The sequence below is a fragment of the Mustela putorius genome, unplaced genomic scaffold (assembly GCF_011764305.1).
Source record: "Mustela putorius furo isolate JIRA1106 unplaced genomic scaffold, ASM1176430v1.1 tig00000135_pilon_pilon_pilon, whole genome shotgun sequence".
NCBI classification, from domain to species: domain Eukaryota; kingdom Metazoa; phylum Chordata; class Mammalia; order Carnivora; family Mustelidae; genus Mustela; species Mustela putorius.
This window is the reverse complement of record NW_025421292.1, coordinates 5,938,912-5,957,687: the sequence shown is the minus strand read 5'-3', so window position 1 is coordinate 5,957,687 and position 18,776 is coordinate 5,938,912. Positions and strand designations below refer to the sequence as shown.

The window sequence follows — 18,776 nt, the reverse complement described above, 5'->3', positions numbered from 1 at the left end:
AGGCTCTGTGGTCCTTATATTTTTGTCATAACCACTCAGTGTTGCTATGGTTGTAGGAAGTAGCCGTTGACAATATGTAAGTGAATGTGGCTGTGACCCAATGAAATTTTATTTAGAGACACAGAAATGAAAGTTTCCTATAATTTTTACATGTCATAAAATATTCCCTTGATTTCCCCCCCCAATGAATTAAAAATTTATGAACTCTTCTTAGCTCATGCTGGTTGTCATTTACTGACCCCTGATCTGGAACCGTGTTGTTCAAATTGGGGGTCACTTACCACATGTGGCTATTGAGTGCTTGAAGTATGACTAGTCCAAGTGGAAATGTGCTCTAAGTGGGTTAATGATCAGATTTTGAAAACTTAGTTAAAAAAAAAAAGAAAGGAAAATGGCTCATTAGTAGTAATTTTTTGTATTGAGCACATGTTGAAATGATAATATTTTAGGTATATGGCATCAAATAAAATACTACAAAAATTAATTTCACATGCTTCCTCTTACTTTTTAAATGTGGCTACTAGAAATTTAAAATCATACATGTGGCTCACATTTTATTTCTTTTGGATTACCCTGATCTAGAAGAAGGAATTGGAGGTGGCCAAGGTTTATCTAGGCTATTTTCATTTCATATAGAGGTGGTGCTGGGTGGTTATATGTTGTTGAATTGGATATGGTGGAGGTGGGGAACTGATTGCCAACCTATGAAGTTTGAGGAATGGACATTTGAATTCTTTGTTCTAAGGAAATTCCACCTCTGAGTGGATCATATGGCTTTCTTGGCCCGCCAGTCCTAGATTTGTCTAGGACTATCTTGACGTACTAATGGCCTTTGGCCTGGTCTGGTCTGGAGCTGGAGGTTTGATCTATACTGTTGACGCATTGACCTTCTTGACACTTCTCTTGTGTTAATTGAATGGTGGGGTGGTTCGTAATGAGACTGATCTATTTGTTGAGCTAGTGAAGTTTGAGAAAAAAATTTCTATAGACTGGAAGGATACAATATTTTTTTTACTCTGGTGGTATGCTTTATATCAAATAGTGTTCATATTTATAAAATATTTCACATCCTAATTATATAAATGCTGACCAAAGTAGGGATTTTTTTTACTTTGAGATTGCCCTCAGAAATCACTGTCATGCAAGAAAAGCATCATTACTTTGTAGTCACATCTTAATGATTAACTCAGAAATCCTACTACACAACTTTCCCTTCATTGCGTTCCATGACATTTAACTGCCCCCAGATTCTTTGATTGTCTCAAAGAATAAGGATTCTGTATGACTGCATACATGGTACCATGCAGACGGGGAGTCTTAGGGCCCTAGGATGTGCTTTTAGTAACCACACTGGAGAATGCTCCTAGGGAAAGGGCTGCTCTAGACGCAACTATTTAACACCTAGCATGGGAGTATTTTAACAAGCAGTAAGGGAGCACTAATGGGAGATGCCTGGTCTCCCACCATCCAGATGCCTTAGCATCTAGGATTCTGGATACAACACAGGTTCTACTGTTGAGAAACTTCCAGTGACACAAGTGTCCAGAGCAACTGGCCCCCACTGTCACTGTCTAGTCATCAGCCTCATAAGGGTTTCTCATTTTGGCTGAAATGAAGTGCTTTTCATCTATCTGTGTGTTAACGTGTCTTTGGAGTCTAAAGAATCCAAGTTCAAATAGTACCAATTGTTGACTTCTTTGGAACAACTTAGTCTTTATTTTGTTAAGTTAAAAATGATAGTAAAATAGATTCTTTGAGATATTTACGCTTGCTTCTCTTTTTCAGTACTACCCAAATTTGAAGTTACTTTGCAGACACCATTATATTGTTCTTTGAATTCTAGGAGCTTAAATGGTACTGTCACAGCAAAGTAAGTATCATTTTTTAAAAAATGGCTATATCCTGTTATAAAACTGACCAAGAGCTCATTATATACTCCATAATATTAGCACCATGTTCTGTTTATTAAAATACCACAATGAGCAGGAAACAAATATCTGTAATAACTAATTAAGCACGGAACTTGTCTGTACAGGTCTTTGTATCCACCTGCCTGCTTCCACGCTGATCCAATCCTGAAGTATTTCCCACAGACGAGGATCTTTCTGAGACTAGTCGGGGGATTTACATTATTGATTGTTCCAGATTGTATCTTTATCCCTCATTCAGCTGACATGGATCGAGGCTACTTAGGTCTTCTTCGATCTTAATTTTTTTTCTGTCAGTAATGGAGATTGAATCTTGAGGGAGGAATTTGGTTGTCTTAATGCAATTAGCAAACAAGGAAGAAGTTCTCCCTCCTCATTGTTTCAGTGGATGAACACAGAGAGACTCCAGCCCATCCATATATAGGTGTATCATGGCGCTCATTATTTTGATCCGCTGGCTCGAACAGCAGAGGGTTTCATTTTGGGGCGGCAGAAAGCATCCCGAGAGTCCCAGCCTACCAGAGTTATTCCAGAACTGATCTTACGTAGCATTCATTTTTTTTTTTTTTAAAAAGATTTTATTTATTTATTTGACAGAGATCACAAGTAAGCAGAGAGGCAGGCCGAGAGAGAGAGAGAGAGAGGAGGAAGCAGGCTCCCTGCTGAGCAGAGAGCCCGATGTGGGGTTTGATCCCAGGACCCTGAGATCATGACCTGAGCCAAAGGCAGAGGCTTTAACCCACTGAACCATCCAGGCGTCCTGTAGCTTTCATTTTTGATGTGTGACTAGCTGTGCTTTGGTTCCTGAAATTTATTTAGTTTCAGAATTTATTTGTAATGGCAGATAAATACTGGACTCCCTCTCACTGACTTCTCATCTTCTCTTGGTGAGGGTTTGTGACGGTGGCAAGTGACGGGCAGTCAGTCTCCTGGTGGAAGAAACCCACAGACAAAACGTTCTGAGGACTTCCGCTTCAGATTTTATTTGGAAAAACAAAACCAAAACAAAACACAAAAACTAATCCATGTGAAAATCCTGTGACACAAAGGCAAATATGTGTCTACAATTTATATACCAACTTAGTGTTCTGCCTGTGTTCAACCAAGAGGTGGCTTCTAATATGAATTTGGGTACTGTGGATGGATTTATGGTTTAGAAAACAAGTAAATGCCTGCATTTTACAAAATTATTATCCTGTCCTTGATCTTAGCTGAAGGCTAAGGATTCTGAGTTTTATTTTGAGTTCTTTGACGAGAGTTTTTAGAACAGTGAGTGCAAATCCACACAAACCATCAGCGTCCTTGTGGATTAGGTTGTGTGGAAACCTTCTTCGCTTCTGGTTTTTGGTTTTCAGGGCTATGCCAGGGATTCAGTACAATCACTTAGAACAGTGATTCTTGAGCTCTGGTAACTCTTCAGAAAGTTTTATATATAACTTTGGGGGGTGGGATGTGAGGATCCCCTGATACCCTCCTCCCTGCGGTAAGAATTCTTATAGGAGTATCTCTTTAGGTGCTAGAAGGGATGCTGCCGATTTAGGAGTTGCTTAGTTAAGCCAATTAGATTAAAAAAAAGAAAAAAGAACTCCTCTAGTTTCATCTGGATTCTCATTTGTTGAGCCTCTTTGAAATACCACTGTCTGAGAACAACATGGCCATTGTGATGGCCCCTGGTTTTTTTTTTTTTTAGCATTCACCACATCCTACTCGCATCCTTTTCCTTAGGACGCCTGCAGTTAAGGTTCCGCAGAAGTAGAGCCAGTAGGAGATACATATTAAGAGGTTGTTGTCAGGAACGGGCTTACATGATTGTGGGGGGGCTGGCGTACATTCACACTGAGGATATTCTTTACATCTTTGCAACAGATTAAGGAAATCTTTTGACCAGCAGAGTATTTTATCAGTCTATAAAAATTGGTGTAGACCTATTCTATAAATACTGTGTCCCGCAAAAAATCGAGATGTGTTGATGAAGATGATGATCCTATGAGTGGTTAATAAACAGTTTGGGCTTTTCTTTTGGTCATAGCCATCTGTCCATCAAGGCATGGTTAAGGTGAGGAACATTGCTGGGAATTTCCCAGAGAAGAAGGTTAACAGTCTCTTTTTGGCTTAGAAATCTTTTTTATTTTTATTTTTTTTAATTTTTAAAAGATTTTTATTTATTTATTTGACAAAGAGATCACAAGTAGGCAGAGAGAGAGGGGGAAGTAGGCTCCCCGCTGAGCAGAGAGCCTAATGCGGGACTCGATCCCAGGACCCCGAGATCATGACCTGAGCCAAAGGCAGAGGTTTAACCCACTGAGCCACCCAGGAGCCCCTAGATTAGAAATCTTTAACTGAGTTGAATAAAAATCTGCATTTATTTATTGGGTTTGATGTGAACATCTGCTCACTATTCCCACCTCATTAAAAGAAATAGTAGACTCTTCCCCACTGACCACAGAGGGTTCTAGAGGATTGTAAAGAAAATAACATAGCACACATCTAGTTATTTCTATATATTCTGCAGATAGTAAAGTTGAAAAACATATTTTTTAGGCTAAGGTTTATTTAAGTGTATTTATTATTTGATAAATTGAGACATGTGTCTTTGAAATGACATGAAAAAAAGAGTGGGAGAAACATGAACTATAACTGGCCGGTTCAATTTTTTAGGTATCATTTTGTAAACCTTTGGTTATGGCTATTAAAAAAATCCTTGTTTTGTTAATGGCACTACCCTAGAATATGCTCCATTTGCTTTTTAAAATGTTGTCAAACTATTATTTTCTAAGTCATTAGTTTATTCCAAATGCTTCCCGACTTTAGGACAATAATTATCAGTATCCTTGTTTCATAATTATTATAATTAGCTTGAGGCAAAGAAGGCTAAATCTGCTTCACATTTAAACAAAAATAAAAAAATATTTGTATCTGAGAATACATTAAATGATGTCTGGATTTTCAAGCCCCCAGTACCTCATGTGATAGAACTCTTTTAAAATATAATGTTTTGGTAACCTTATGCATTTATTTAAGCTTTTAACAAGATGCAAGAACTGTTAAGTTTTGAGGACTCTCTTTTGAATGAATGAACTTTGTGCTGAAGTTGCTGACCAGGGTTGCAGCTGACTTGACTGTTTTCATTTGGAAGGTGATACATTTGAAAATGTATTTGTTTCATTCTCCTCAATTTGGAATGTACTGCATTTCACCATTGGCTTTTGAGTTGAGTTGATCCAGATGAGGAGGCATTTCTGTGTTCAACTAATGGATTCAGGAAACAGGAGTTTACTGTTAGATTTATAGAGTGCGGAGCAACACTGACTTCCACGTTTGGCTGAGTATTTATTACACAATAGAAATGGAAGGAACCCAGGAAACACATTTAAAAAAGGCTTTCTGGCAGTAAAATGGTTTACCAAAGATTGCCTCTCTTTTTCACATGAAGAGATTTTCCCATCATGAGAGAGGATTAAAAATTAATACATAAAATGTAAAGCAGCAGAGATGAGATATGACTCCAGAAAATAATTTTGGTACTGTGGGTAAAAAATTACTCTTCTTTTATATTTTTCTGCACAAAGCCAAGTTTTGATAACCCTGAGCACATTTGGTGCCCGCAGTGTGTTTGGTCTAATAAACCCTTCTGGGTAATACTGGAACGGGCAACAGTGGGCCTTGGTGATTGCAATTTCAACTACCATTTAAAAATGTTCAAAAGTAGCAAAGTAGCAAAGTGTCCTGGACATGCAGTTAATGGGCCAGTCTAGATTTCTAGGAATAAAACGTTTTCGTAACTTAAAAAAAAAAAAATCTTTGGACAGGAAACTGCACTTGCAATTATAATCAGATTTTTCTCTGCAGTGTCTAAAATGGTTAGAGGTGAAGTAGGTGCTATGAACTGTTTTTGAAGTATTGTCATTAAAAGTCTTCTCATTTCAGAGACTTAATTTCAAGGATCACCATTGATTAAGGATATTCCTAGTTGTGATTAGTTTTAAAAATTTGCAGTGAGAGTATTTTTTAAAATATAATTTTTTTAAGTTGGATTGCTAGTGATGTTATTGAAAAGTAATATTTTCTTTTTTGGAAAGTCATATTTTTATGTGCTGTTTTGATACTGTCAAGTTGAAAATGTAAAAAAATTATTATTTTTCAGGTATACGTATGGGAAGCCCGTGAAAGGAGATGTAACACTTACATTTTTACCTTTATCCTTTTGGGGCATGAAGAAAAATATTACAAAAAATTTTAAGGTAACTTTTACAGAGATCTTATGACCTCAAATGGGGAAACACTATACGTATACTTTTACTAGAAATAAGATTTCATACTGAATTAACAAAGATTGAGTGTAAGAAAAGAGTTTTTTTGAGAATTGGACAGATGAGAATCTACCCATTTATACTCCAGAGCCATCATATTTTGTGACTCAGTTTGAATTTTATTTCTAAAATTTGAATTGCTAAAGTGAAGAATAAAATTGAATTATTTTAAACAAAACAGATAAATGGATCTGCAAACTTCTCTTTTAATGATGAAGAGATGAAAAAAGTAATGGATTTTTCAGAAGGGCTTTCTGAACACATGTATCTGTCTTCCCCTGGGCCGGTAGAAATTTTAGCCACAGTGACAGAATCACTTACAGGTTTGTAGACGTTGAAGTGAAGGTAAAGCTGCTTATGTGGTGCTGCTCTCTCTCCTTTCTTGTTACGACTAGCACGTTCATTTGGGAGCCTTTCTAAAGATGCTACTTAATTCTGAAATTGTCATATCTGTTAATTAGTGTCACTTGCAGAATGTTTTCATTATGAAGGAGAAACTTCTTTTCTTTCTTTCCATTTTCATTTTAAATTTTGGGGGGGGATTACCTATTTTCTACCACAGTCTGTGCTTCAACCACATGTAATAGGTATTTGTAATTTTCTCCATTTCTCCTTTCTTTTCAACCTGGGAACCACATGGAAAGGCCTGTTTTTTCAGCCGACTAACCACCTTCTGTTTTGTGTGTATGTGGGTGTGTTTTTAATCATTTAACATCTTCTGAGCTCTTGTCTGCTCATGGACAGTTCTTTTCAATAATAAAATAAAGGTTAATTTGCTTGGATCTTTCTGTTGCTATCCACAGCTTTCACGAGACCTCGAAGGAGCAAAAAATGATTCAGTCTGTGGCCTTAGTCTTCAGTGTCCATGTTGCGGATGGGCACAGCAGTAACAGTGCTTAGAACGGGTCCCTGGAAGCTGTAATAGAACCGTATGGTTCTCTTTATGACCAAACCAGTGTGGGAATGAGGCTTCTGTGCCCCATTAACTTCTTGGCGACGTAGCTTAGATAGAAAAATTGGATGAATAGAGGCTGTTGGTGAACAATAACATTTGGTTTCTAAATGGTGCAATTTCCAAAACAGGTATCTCAAGAAATGCAAGTTCTAATGTATTTTTCAAGCAACATGATTACATCATTGAATTTTTTGATTATGCTACTGTCTTGAAGCCATCTCTCAACTTCACAGCCACTGTAAGTTGGCATGCTTATTAATGATCTAAAGCAGCAAGTTCAGTTTAATGAAACAGAATGGCAGTTAATATTTTTGGTGCTTTTCAAAAAAATATTAAACTCAAAGTAGATAGATTACTTTTTCCCTCTTAGATATATGAGGTATGTAGAATTGTTCCCAAATGACCTTTGTCTAAGTTTACTTAAAAAAGTAGTTTCCGACAAACGTATTTTCCTCAAAATGTATTTAATAAGGAATTTAAGTTAGATTTGGATTGCTACATTGAAGCTTTTATAAATTACTTGAAAGAATTAAGTGCCAGTCAAAAAATTTCAATTTCAGTTTGATTTTCCATAAAGATTAATTTTAGTTCTAGCAAAGATGTTGCATTAAAAATTATCAACAATTACTCTTTTTTAAAAAAAAAAAAATTTAACACTTATTGAGTGAATTTTGACACTGTGCAAGGCAGGATGCTGGGTGGGGCTTATAGAACTAAGAAGAATCCAGTCCCTACCCCGGATTTACAGTTTTTGTGATGGTGACAAGAAAGTATACACACAAGTATGATTTAAGGAGGATAAGGTCAGTGTCATGCATACATTTCTCTAGTGATTTAAAGCAGGGGTTGGCAAACTTTCTGCAAAGGACTGGACAGTAAATAATTTTAGCTTTGTGATACATATGGTCTCTGTGACAGCTACCCAACTCCGCCATTATAGCATGAAAGCAGCCTTAACTACTTTGTAACAAAGTCAGGGTGGCTGTGTTCCAGTAAAACTTTATTTACAAAAAGCCTGGATTCGGCTTTCTTGCCTGCCATAGTTGCTGACCTCTGGTTTAAAGAAGGAAGGTATGACTTCTTGTTGAATGGATCAAGAAAAGTTTTAGATAGTTTCTGATTTCAATGATCACATAATTTAGTTTGAAAAAGTAAGGAAAAAAACCCTTGAGGCTGCAAATGGTAACTTCCAAATGAGTAGAGTGAGACAGTAAGAGTCTGGGAGGAGGAGTTGGCTTGGGATAGGGAGGAGGGTCATTAAAGGATGCTTTATGGAAGGGGAAGATTTAAGCTATTTGCTAAAATATCAGAAGGGTATTATTTTAGTTTTTCAAAGATTTTATTCATTCATTTATTTATTTTTTAAATATTTTATTTATTTATTTGACAGAGAGAGAGATCACAAGTAGACAGAGAGGCAGGCAGAGAGAGAGAGGGAAGCAGGCTCCCTGCTGAGCAGAGAGCCCAATGCAGAACTCAATCCCAGGACCCTGAGATCACGACCTGAGCTGAAGTCAGCGGCTTAACCCACTGAGCCACCCAGGCGTCCTCATTTATTTATTTTAGAGAGAGAGAGAGAGCGAGCGAGAGTGTGCAAGTATGAGCTGGTGAAGGAGCAGAGGGGGAGGGAGGGAGAGAGGTAAAGAACCTCAAGCGGACTCCATGTTGAGTATGAGCCTGACGTGGGGCTCGATCCCATGACCCTAAATAAGATTGTGACCTGAGCCAAAACCAAGAGTCAGACACTAAACCATGAGCCGCTCAGGTGCCCAATATTAGTAAATGTTTAGTGTGGAGGTGAAAGGTGGGGAACAAGGTGAGCTGAGACAAGTAAAGGCCCCTCTTTGCCAAGTTCAGGTGCATTCACCTGGATGGGTACAGTTGTAGCAGGGAGTTGTGTCCAGGGGTGGTGAGACAGAAAACAGGAGGCAAAGTGTGGGAAGTTGTCAAGAATCCTAAATGGCACATGCATGTTTTTGTACTTTATGCTCTAGGCAGTGAAGAGCCTAGGAGCCTTACGAGTGTGGGAAGGGTATGGAGAAAGCCGTATTCCAGGGAGACGGATGGGGCTGTATGTAGGAGGATGGCTGCAGCTCAGAGGTGGGAGGTGGTGAGGAAGCTTGAGGGGGGGATGTGCTAATGGAGAGGATGCAAGACAGAAGTACAAGACTTAGTGTATATTTGATCTGGGAGGTGGGAAAAGGGAGGGGTAACTGAGAGATGGGAAGTCTGGCAAAATTGTGGTGTTAGCAAAAAGAGGAGAGGCAGGATGGTTGCTCAGTGATAGATGCACTGAATTCGAGTTGACAGGGATACTTAAGTAGAAGTTGTCTGCAAGTGGAAATTGGAAGTGTTGAGTATGAATTCCAGAGGAAGGTGAAGAAAGCAGTAGGAGTGCTGAGACCTTTGAGAAAAAGAGAAGCACAGGTAACTGATAATTTAGCCTTGACAAGTTTCCACATTTAGGAAGAGGGACGTGGAACCCAAAAGGTCACGTGAGGACACAGAAAGAGGGCTCTGAAATAAAGAAGGTTGTTGTGGAGCCATGGAAGGCAAGAGAAGCCATACTAATAAGAAGGGAATGGTCAGTGGTGTTGGAAGCCTAGGGAGAGACTACTTCATCTGGAAGTTAGGGTACTGCCATCAGTTTTTGAGAATTCATTTTCATCAGAATACCACAGATGGGGACTGGATTCATTTGAACTTAAAAGCTTTGCTTTTCTTGTTACCTGTTTTTAAAATGTTGTGTTTTGACAATTAGGTGAAGGTAACCCGTGCTGATGGCAATCAACTGACTTTTGAAGAAAGAAGAAATAATGTAGTTATAACAGTGACACAGAAAAATTCTTCTGAGTACTGGAACAGATGGAATAGCAGAAATCAGGAAACAGGAGCTGTCCAGATCATAAATTATACCCTCCCCCAAAATGGAATCTTTAAGATTGAATTCCCAATCTTGGATGATTCCAATGAGCTACAGTTGAAGGTACCATTTGTTTTTCATCATTATGTTACTATAAGATCATTAAAATTGTAATCTCATGGTAGGTACTCAAACCGTTAGAGGTCAAAGTTCACAGGAAGTAGGAAGTAGACACATGTTTCTATTTTTAAAAATGGAGGAAAACGTTATAAACAATTTAGTAACAGCGGCTTGAGGGATGGACCAAGTACTTCCTTGTAAATTTATTTTAAAGAGCATAGTAAAATATAGTGCTCTGAAGATATGATCAAACTCCTCAGATTCCCGGCCTAGGTTGGTTTTCAATCATTTAAAAGTGTATTTTGGCAGGAGCTGAAATGAAGAGGAAAACATTTTTTTAAACCTATGCTCCTTTGATGAACTCTTCTCAGAGGGTGTCATTTGGGACACCTCAACCATTCCTGCTATCTTTCTTTTCATTGCTCAACCCTGCCACAGGTTTGGTCCTTTGAGTTTTACTCTGACTATTGGTGGTAGATACATGAGTTGGTCTGATGTTTTGCTTGTAAATAAACTCTGTGTTGTGGAGAGAAGGAAAGGAGTCCTTTCTCATTTTGTTCTCTCTTCTCATTGTGTTTCTAGATAATGTACTTTCATTTCTGAAATAAATTAGGACTATGCTTTTTCCTCATAGATTATGGTGATGAAGACCCCTTCTGTGTTTTATTTTTTTTTTATTTTTTTTTTAAAGATTTTATTTATTTATTTGACAGAGAGAAATTACAAGTACACTCAGAGGCAGGCAGAGAGAGAGAGAGAAGGAAGCAGGCTCCCTGCTGAGCAGAGAGCCCGATGCGGGACTCGATCCCAGGACCCTGAGATCATGACCTGAGCCGAAGGCAGCGGCTTAACCCACTGAGCCACCCAGGCGCCCCCCCTTCTGTGTTTTAAAGCTGTCACTTTCTTTATAAACTATAAAGTGAAGATCCAATGTCTGGAGAACACACTTTTTCTTTCTGCAAGAAAAAAGAGTAAAAGTGAATTTGCCTTTCAGGAATTGTTCAACAGATAGTATCCTTTCTCAGGGTGTTACTGAAGATGAAAATTTATAGCTCCCTTTTCTTCTATTATAGGCTTCTTTTCTTAATAGTGTGAGTAGCATGGCAGTTCATGGTATGTTTAAGTCTCCCAGTCAAACATACATCCAGCTAAAGACAAGAGATGAGAATGTAAAGGTAAAGCCTACAGTCACTTATAATTACAATATAATTGTTCTCTTTTGCCATTCATATGTGCTTATTAATTAAGATTTTTTTTTCTAGGTGGGATCACCTTTTGAGTTGGTGGTTAGTGGCAATAAGCAATTGAAGGAGTTAAGCTACATGGTAATCTCTTATAGAATCTGAATTTATTATCTCTCTCTCTTTTTTTTTAAGATTTTATTTATTTATTTGACAGACAGAGATGACAAGCAGGCAGAGAGGCAGGCAGAGAGAGAGGGAGGGAAGCAGACTCCCTGCTGAGCAGAGAGCCCGATGTGGGGCTCGATCCCGGGACCCTGGGATCATGAACCGAGCTGAAGGCAGAGGCTTTAACCCACTGAGCCACCCAGGCACCCCTTGAATTTATTATCTCTTATAGGATCACCACGAATGATATCTACCTTATGTCTAAACTCATTAATTTTTTAAAATTCAGTCTTATATCCTTTAGCCTGCCCTTTTCATATTACAGTCAAAATTTCTTTTTTATTCCTTCACCTGTATTTGCATTTCCAACTTAAGATGGATAATTAAATCTTGCATTATGTTTAAAATTTAATTTTTTTGAGATAATCCATCTGAGTTTATTGTAGAAAATTATAAAATATGAGAAAAACAAAATAAATAAATAAGAATTGCTACACATACCTTGAATTTTGCTCATTCTGGCCTCCCCAGTGGTGCTCTATATTCTTCCCACTCAAAAACAGATTCTTGACTGTGAAGCTACTGTTGTCTCAATCAGTATTTCTTTTATCCTTTTCTGTCTCCTAGCTTATCCTCTCTGTGTTGGTCAGGGAAGTTTCTTTGCATTCATAAAGGCTTTGAAGTTGGTTTAAGTAAACAATTTGTGTGTATGGTTAAAGTTATGATGATTATAGCTGCAGCTAAGATTCTTACCAGCTTTGGCATAAAATGAAACTGTTCTACTCTTCTTTTCAGGTCGTATCCAGGGGACGGTTGGTGGCTGTAGGCAAGCAAAATTCAACAACCTTCTCTTTAACACCAGAAAATTCTTGGGCTCCAAAAGCCTGCATTATTGTGTATTATATTGAGGATGATGGGGAAATTATAAATGATGTTCTAAAACTCCATGTTCAGCTTGTTTTTAAAAATAAGGTAAGATTAAAGGTAATGAATGATGTTAGAAGAAAACTTCATATTAGTGAAGTCTGAGAAATGTTACTATTTCTTTAGAAAAGTACCACTAAAAAAAAGTATCACTAAAAAAATTGATTCAAAATTGAATCAATTATTCAATTGATAAACAAAATGAATATTCTTTTTTTAAAAAAGATTGTATTTATTTTTTTGACAGAGAGAGAGATCACAAATAGGCAGAGAGGCAGGCAGAGAGAGAGGGAAGCAGGCTCCCTGCTGAGCAGAGAGCCCGATTCGGGACTCAATCCCAGGACCCTGAGATCATGACCTGAGCTGAAGGCAGAGGCTTTAGCCCACTGAGCCACCCAGGCGCCCCAGATAAACAAAATGAATATTCTTGATATTCATTTCCAGAACTATGGTTGAACCTTTTCATATTGTTACATGTATATTTTCACATGTGGAATTATTGGGCAGTGTGGGTCTTATTTTAAGATTCTTGGCTTTAAGACTTTGACTGAGGGGCACCTGGGTGGCTTAGTGGGTTAGGTATAAAAGCACAACTCCAAGGTATAAGAACGAAATTTTATCTAACCCATGGAAAGAAGAAAAATGAAAAGATGAAAAGAGAGGGGGAAAAAAGAAAGTAATCACATTTAAAAGTATGAAATAAAGTAGAAATAAATCCTAATTAGAATAAGAATTACCACACTTGTAAATGGGTTAAATAAGCTTATTAAAAGACATGGCTTAAATAAGCTTACCAGACACTCAGGGGGTTAGGTATAAAAGCACAATTCCAAGAAATTTCTTAGCTATGAAAGATAAGAAGTATAGTTTTAGCTATATTTGTGAAGACATAGCTTTCTCTACATTTAAAAAAATATTTTATTTTTTTTGTCAGAGTGAGAGAGAGAGAGAGAGAGAGCGTGAGCAAAAGCAGCGGGGAACGGCAGGCAGAGGGAGAAGCAGGGTCCCCGCTGAGCAGGAAGCCCGATGTGTTCAATCCTGGGACCCCAGGATGTGAGCTGAAGGCAAACACTTAACCGACTGAGCCACCAAAGCATCTCTACATTTTTTTTTTAAAGTAATCTCTACACCCAATGTGGGGCTTGAATTTACAACCCTGAGATCAAGAGTCGCATGTTCTACTGACTGAGCCAGTCAGGCACCGTTCTTTTTTTTTCTTTTTATATAATTTTTATTACATTACTCATGAAGAAACTACAAATTTGAAGAGGATATATTTAAATTTTTAAAAAATTTTTCTTTCCCTGCAGAAGGCTTATGTATGGTTTCAGAATTATCCCTGAGTTAAGGCAAATGTAAAATCTTTGCTAGATTTTGAGTTAGTAAGACATGTAAGTAATGATTTTTAAAAAGTCAAATAAATCAGTCCTCTTTTCTCCCTTTCTTAGATAAAGCTATTTTGGAGTAAAACTCAGGCTGAACCATCTGAGAGAGTCTCTCTTAGGATCTCCGTGACACAGCCAGACTCAACAGTTGGGATTGTAGCCGTTGACAAAAGTGTGAATCTGATGAATGTCTCAAATGATATTACAATGGAAAATGTGAGTTTAGCAATTTTTTCCTTACAAAATACATGTTTAAAGAGCAAAAAGGAAACCTATTGCCTTAGTTCAAATATCTAAAGGAAATTTCATTAGTTCCTCTTAAGTCAGTAATCAGTAAAGTTTCCAAATAAAAAGGATTTGGATTCTGGTTGTTTTGTTGGAAAGGGGCTTCATATGGTGAAGAGTCTTTGCTGTTTTACATGAGAGATGCCATCTGAAGTTTTCTCTTATTTTCATACTGTATTTGAATTTAAGACTCTCGAGAAAGTACTAGGAAATTTACTTGTGTAATTGTGGATGACATTGGAGAAGAGAACTTTAGATAATTTTGAAATACTTTTTCTTTTGGTTATACCTAAGTGTCATATATAAGTATAGTCTTATTGAATCTGGAATTTGTAGTATATTGAGGGAGTGAAATCATGTTAATCTACAGAAAACTTATATATCAAGAAATATGGAAACATCTAGTGTTACATAAATTAATTCCCTATTCATTAATCATTCCATGTTAATTTGTAAGTTCTTGATATATTCTTTTGTGCCATTGTCAGTTGAAATCTAGATTGTATAACCTATATCCATTAATTGATTAAGTACATATAGGAGGAAAGATATAAATGTTTAGGTTGACTTGATCATTTTGTTGTAAATTAATCCACTTGATAAAAATTATATATAATTTTCAGTCTATAAAGATACTTTTAAAAAATCCATTTTATTTATTTATTTATTTAATTCTTTAAAATCCATTTTATTTATTTATTTATTTATTTATTTTTATTTATTTGACAGAAATAGACACAGCAAGAGAGGGAACAGAGCAGGGGGAATGGGAGAGGGAGAAGCAGGCTTCCCTCCGATTGAGCCCGATGTGGTGCTCAATCCCAGGACCCTGAGATAATGACATGAGCAAAAGACAGACACCTAACTAACGAGCCAACCAGGTGCCCCTTGCTTTTGTTTTTTAGTGTCTGGTAGTCCATGTCTTTTAATAAGCTTATTTAACCCATTTACAAGTGTGGTAATTCTTATTCTAATTAGGATTTATTTCTACTTTATTTCATACTTTTAAATGTGATTACTTTCTTTTTTCCCCCTCTCTTTTCATCTTTTCATTTTTCTTCTTTCCATGGGTTAGATAAAATTTTGTTCTTCTGGTTTTGAAGTTTTACATTCTGTTTTTGTTCTTATGATACATGCCCTTAATTCATGAACCATGCATATTTATTTATCATGTTGATTTCTTACAGCTATCAATATTTGTATCTTTATCTAACAGAACAAGCATTTTCGCATCCTCTCATTTTCTTGCATATACATTTTGTCTTTCACCTGTTGCCATCTTCTTCTCCAACCCCGGCCAGACCATGTTGCTTTTGTGAGGGATTGTAATTCTGTGTCATTATTGATTGCCCTTTTGATCTATGCTCTTCCTTCATTTTTTAATTCTGGAAATTTACATCTGTTACTTCTTCATATATTCCCTCTTCTCCATTTAAATTTTTTCTTTTCTTCTGAGACTCTCATTATTCAGAGATTGGCATATCTATTTTCTTTCTCCATATCTCCTAGCTTTTTGTTTTATGTTCTCTATCTCTTTGTCTTTTTCTGTGTTTCTTGAGAGAGCTCCTCATGTGACTCTGCTCACTGGTCATTTTTCAGTTGTATCTATCCTACTTTGATTTCTTATATTGGGTTCTTTATGTCAGCTATTATGTTTTTAATATCTATTATTTTCATTTGGTTCTTATCTTTTGTTCTTTTTTTATATCATCCATATTTTTCCTTATCTCCTTATGTATATTTACCATGTTTATTTTAAATTCTTGAACTGGACTTTTCAGTGTTTTGCTTCACATGTTATGTGTTGTCTATTTGGATATCTTTTATGGAAGACATATTCTTTGGATGTAGTTCGGTTGGCAGCTATTCTGATAATGTCTTGTTGAGGAAGGCTCAATGCCCCATTCCAATCTGTGTGTTTTGTGAGTTTAAAGAGAGGATGGGGTTAAGCTCCAGGGACTAGAAAACTACTCTTGATCCTCCCTGTGTGATGTTGGGTTTCATTCCATGTTTCACTTTAAAGCTCTTAGGGAAAAGCATCACCAAGAAGAGACAATCTCTTGAGATTATGATTCAGCTGCCCTGAGAGTTTGGAGGACAAGAGGAAGAGAATGCTTGGGGCCATGGGTCTGTCCACAGGTTCTCCTGTTTCTCACACCAGAAGGGCAGAGGAGCTGACTTATTTTCCCGACACCTTGCAACAGGAAGTGTAGGCTGCTGCTGCAGCTACTGATTTCGGCAGTGAAAATGCGGGGAATGATTGTCCTGAGGCTACCCATTGGAAAGAAGTCAGAGCAGAACCTTTTCCCCAGACTGTCTGCCTCTAACACTTTCTGCCACCCAATTCCTCCCAACACACCAATTCAAGATATCCTTCACTCTTCCCAGGGTCTTCTCATCCCACTCATCCAAGTTTCCTACTTGCTTTTATTGTTTGTCCAGAGTTGGCTCTGGGGGAGGGTGTCAGGAGCTTGTAGTGACAGGCCATTTTGGTTTCTTTTGTTCTTGTTAAATTTATAAGTGGTGCTGAGAGACTCTTGAACACCTTGAGAAAATTTAAGTGTGCTAGACCTTCTGGAAATAATTTTCAGACACCGGCCTTTGCTGCAGCTTTGGCAGTTCCTTTTTGTTGAGCCACTGAGAAAAGGAGATTCTTTTTTGGAGGTAGTTGATTCTTTCTCGATAATTCCACGATATTCCATGATAATGATTCATGCCGGTGTGTCAGCAGAAGGTGATCCTGCATGCATTTGTGTTCTGTAGCAGAGTTTGAGTCATGGGATTAAAACCTTCTCTCTATTATGTCTGGTTCTGGGTCCATTGCCTGTTTGCCAACTTCTTGAGATAATCTGACATTTCCTGTTCTCTCATTCACTTGTTTTCTTCTTGGTGCCTCTTCTGGCACCATGTTTGGTTACCATGCATGTAGCAGTGGTGGTGCTTAGCACGGCAGAAACACTGGATGCACGTGTTTCATTTTAAACGGGTGTGTTTTTTAAACTTGGACTTAGAATCTTTCATGGTTTTTATTCCTGCCTTTGTCTTAAGTTTTCTGGTTAATGCTAATGTAAATAAAGGAGATGTATTGGAATAGTTACCAAAAAGGGTATCATATCTTAATTTTTTATTGTGGTGAAATATAGATAACATAAAATTTGCCGTTTTAACTGTTTAAAAAAAGATAATTCAGTTGGTGTGAATTACATTTATAATGTTGTACAAGCATCATCACTATCTGTTTCCCAAACTTTTTCATCACTCCAGAGAGTCTGTAACCATGAAGTGATGATCCTCCATTTCCCCCTTTCCTCACCCCCGCCAAGCAGTCTCTAATCTACTTCCGTCTTTATGAGTTTGCCTAGTCTAGATATTTCATGTAAGTGGAATAATATAAAATTTGTCCTTCTGTGTCTGTCTTCTTTCACTTAGCTTAAGGTTTTCAGGGTTCATCCATGTAGTAGCACCTGTCAGAACTTTATTTCTTTTTATGGCTGCATAGTATACAATTGCATGTGTTTACCACATTTTGTGTATCCGTTCTTCTGTTGATAGACATTAACTTGCTGACTTTTGGCTATTGTGACTGATGCTGCAATGGACTGTTGGCATGTTAGACTCTTTGGGTCCCTATTCTTTTCAGTATGTACATGGGAATGGAGTTGCCAGGTTATATTCTAATCTGTGTTTAGCTTATTTATTTATTTAAAATTTTATTTATTTATTGACAGAGAGAGAGAGTGAGAGAGGGAACACAAGGAGGGGGAGTGGAAGAAGGAGAAGCAGGCTTCCCGCAGAGCAGAGAGCCTGATGCAGGGCTTCATCCCAGAACCCTGGGATCATGATCCTAGTGAAGGCAGATGCTTAATGACTGAGCCACCTAGGCACCCCTATGTTTAGTGTTTTTAGAAGCTGCCAACTTTACTCACTCTTTTTTTTTTTTTTTAAGATTTTATTTATTTATTTGAAATAGAGAGAGATCATAAGAAGGCAGAGAGGCAGGCAGAGAGAGTGAGAAGCGGACTCCCTGCTGAGCAGAGAGCCCGATGCGGGCCTCGATCCCAGGACCCTGAGATCATGACCTGAGCTGAAGGCAGAGGCTTAACCCACTGAGCCACCCAGGTGCCCTTTACTCACTCTTTTAACCTATTTTACTCACTCTTGCTAGCAAGGAGTGCTGTTCTTAAAAAAATAGTATTGCTAATGTGATAATGCAAATATCTCGGTATTGAAAAAGCTATCTCATTGATGTTATAATTTGCATTATTTTGATTATCAATGAGGTTGGATATTTTTTTCTGCTTATTAATAATTTTTATTTCTTTTTTGTGAATTGCCTCTTTTTGTTATTTTAAAAAATATAGTTAACTGACATTTTGCAGAACTTATATTATCCATCAAATTTAACCCATTTATCTGCCAAAAGTATGGGTTGTTTTCAATGCTGACCCCTATGTGTTGGTTTAGTCAAGGGTGATATTTAAGTTCTTCCTGGGCAAAACTTAAGCATACACTTCTTTTTTTTTAAAGGTTTATTTTATTTTATTTTATGTCTTTATTTTAAAGAATATTTAATTTGTTTATTTGAGAAAGAGAACATAAGCAGGGGGCAGCAGCAGAGGGAGAGGAGAAGCAGACACCGCACTTAGCAGGGAGTCAG

General features: G+C 37.4%; 1 protein-coding gene across 2 annotated transcripts in view; it reads left to right on the top strand.

The window, feature by feature from the left end:
• Positions 1 to 18,776, top strand: part of CD109 (CD109 molecule) — a 136,360-nt gene that overhangs the window by 59,138 nt on the left and 58,446 nt on the right. For both annotated transcript variants that reach the window (XM_045074785.1, XM_045074786.1), the window contains exons 7-15: positions 1,786 to 1,870; positions 6,073 to 6,169; positions 6,420 to 6,561; positions 7,322 to 7,431; positions 9,955 to 10,179; positions 11,250 to 11,351; positions 11,439 to 11,501; positions 12,321 to 12,497; positions 13,898 to 14,050. In XM_045074785.1, the coding sequence (XP_044930720.1) occupies positions 1,786 to 1,870; positions 6,073 to 6,169; positions 6,420 to 6,561; positions 7,322 to 7,431; positions 9,955 to 10,179; positions 11,250 to 11,351; positions 11,439 to 11,501; positions 12,321 to 12,497; positions 13,898 to 14,050 (1,154 nt within the window). The remainder of the gene's footprint in view (positions 1 to 1,785; positions 1,871 to 6,072; positions 6,170 to 6,419; positions 6,562 to 7,321; positions 7,432 to 9,954; positions 10,180 to 11,249; positions 11,352 to 11,438; positions 11,502 to 12,320; positions 12,498 to 13,897; positions 14,051 to 18,776) is intronic.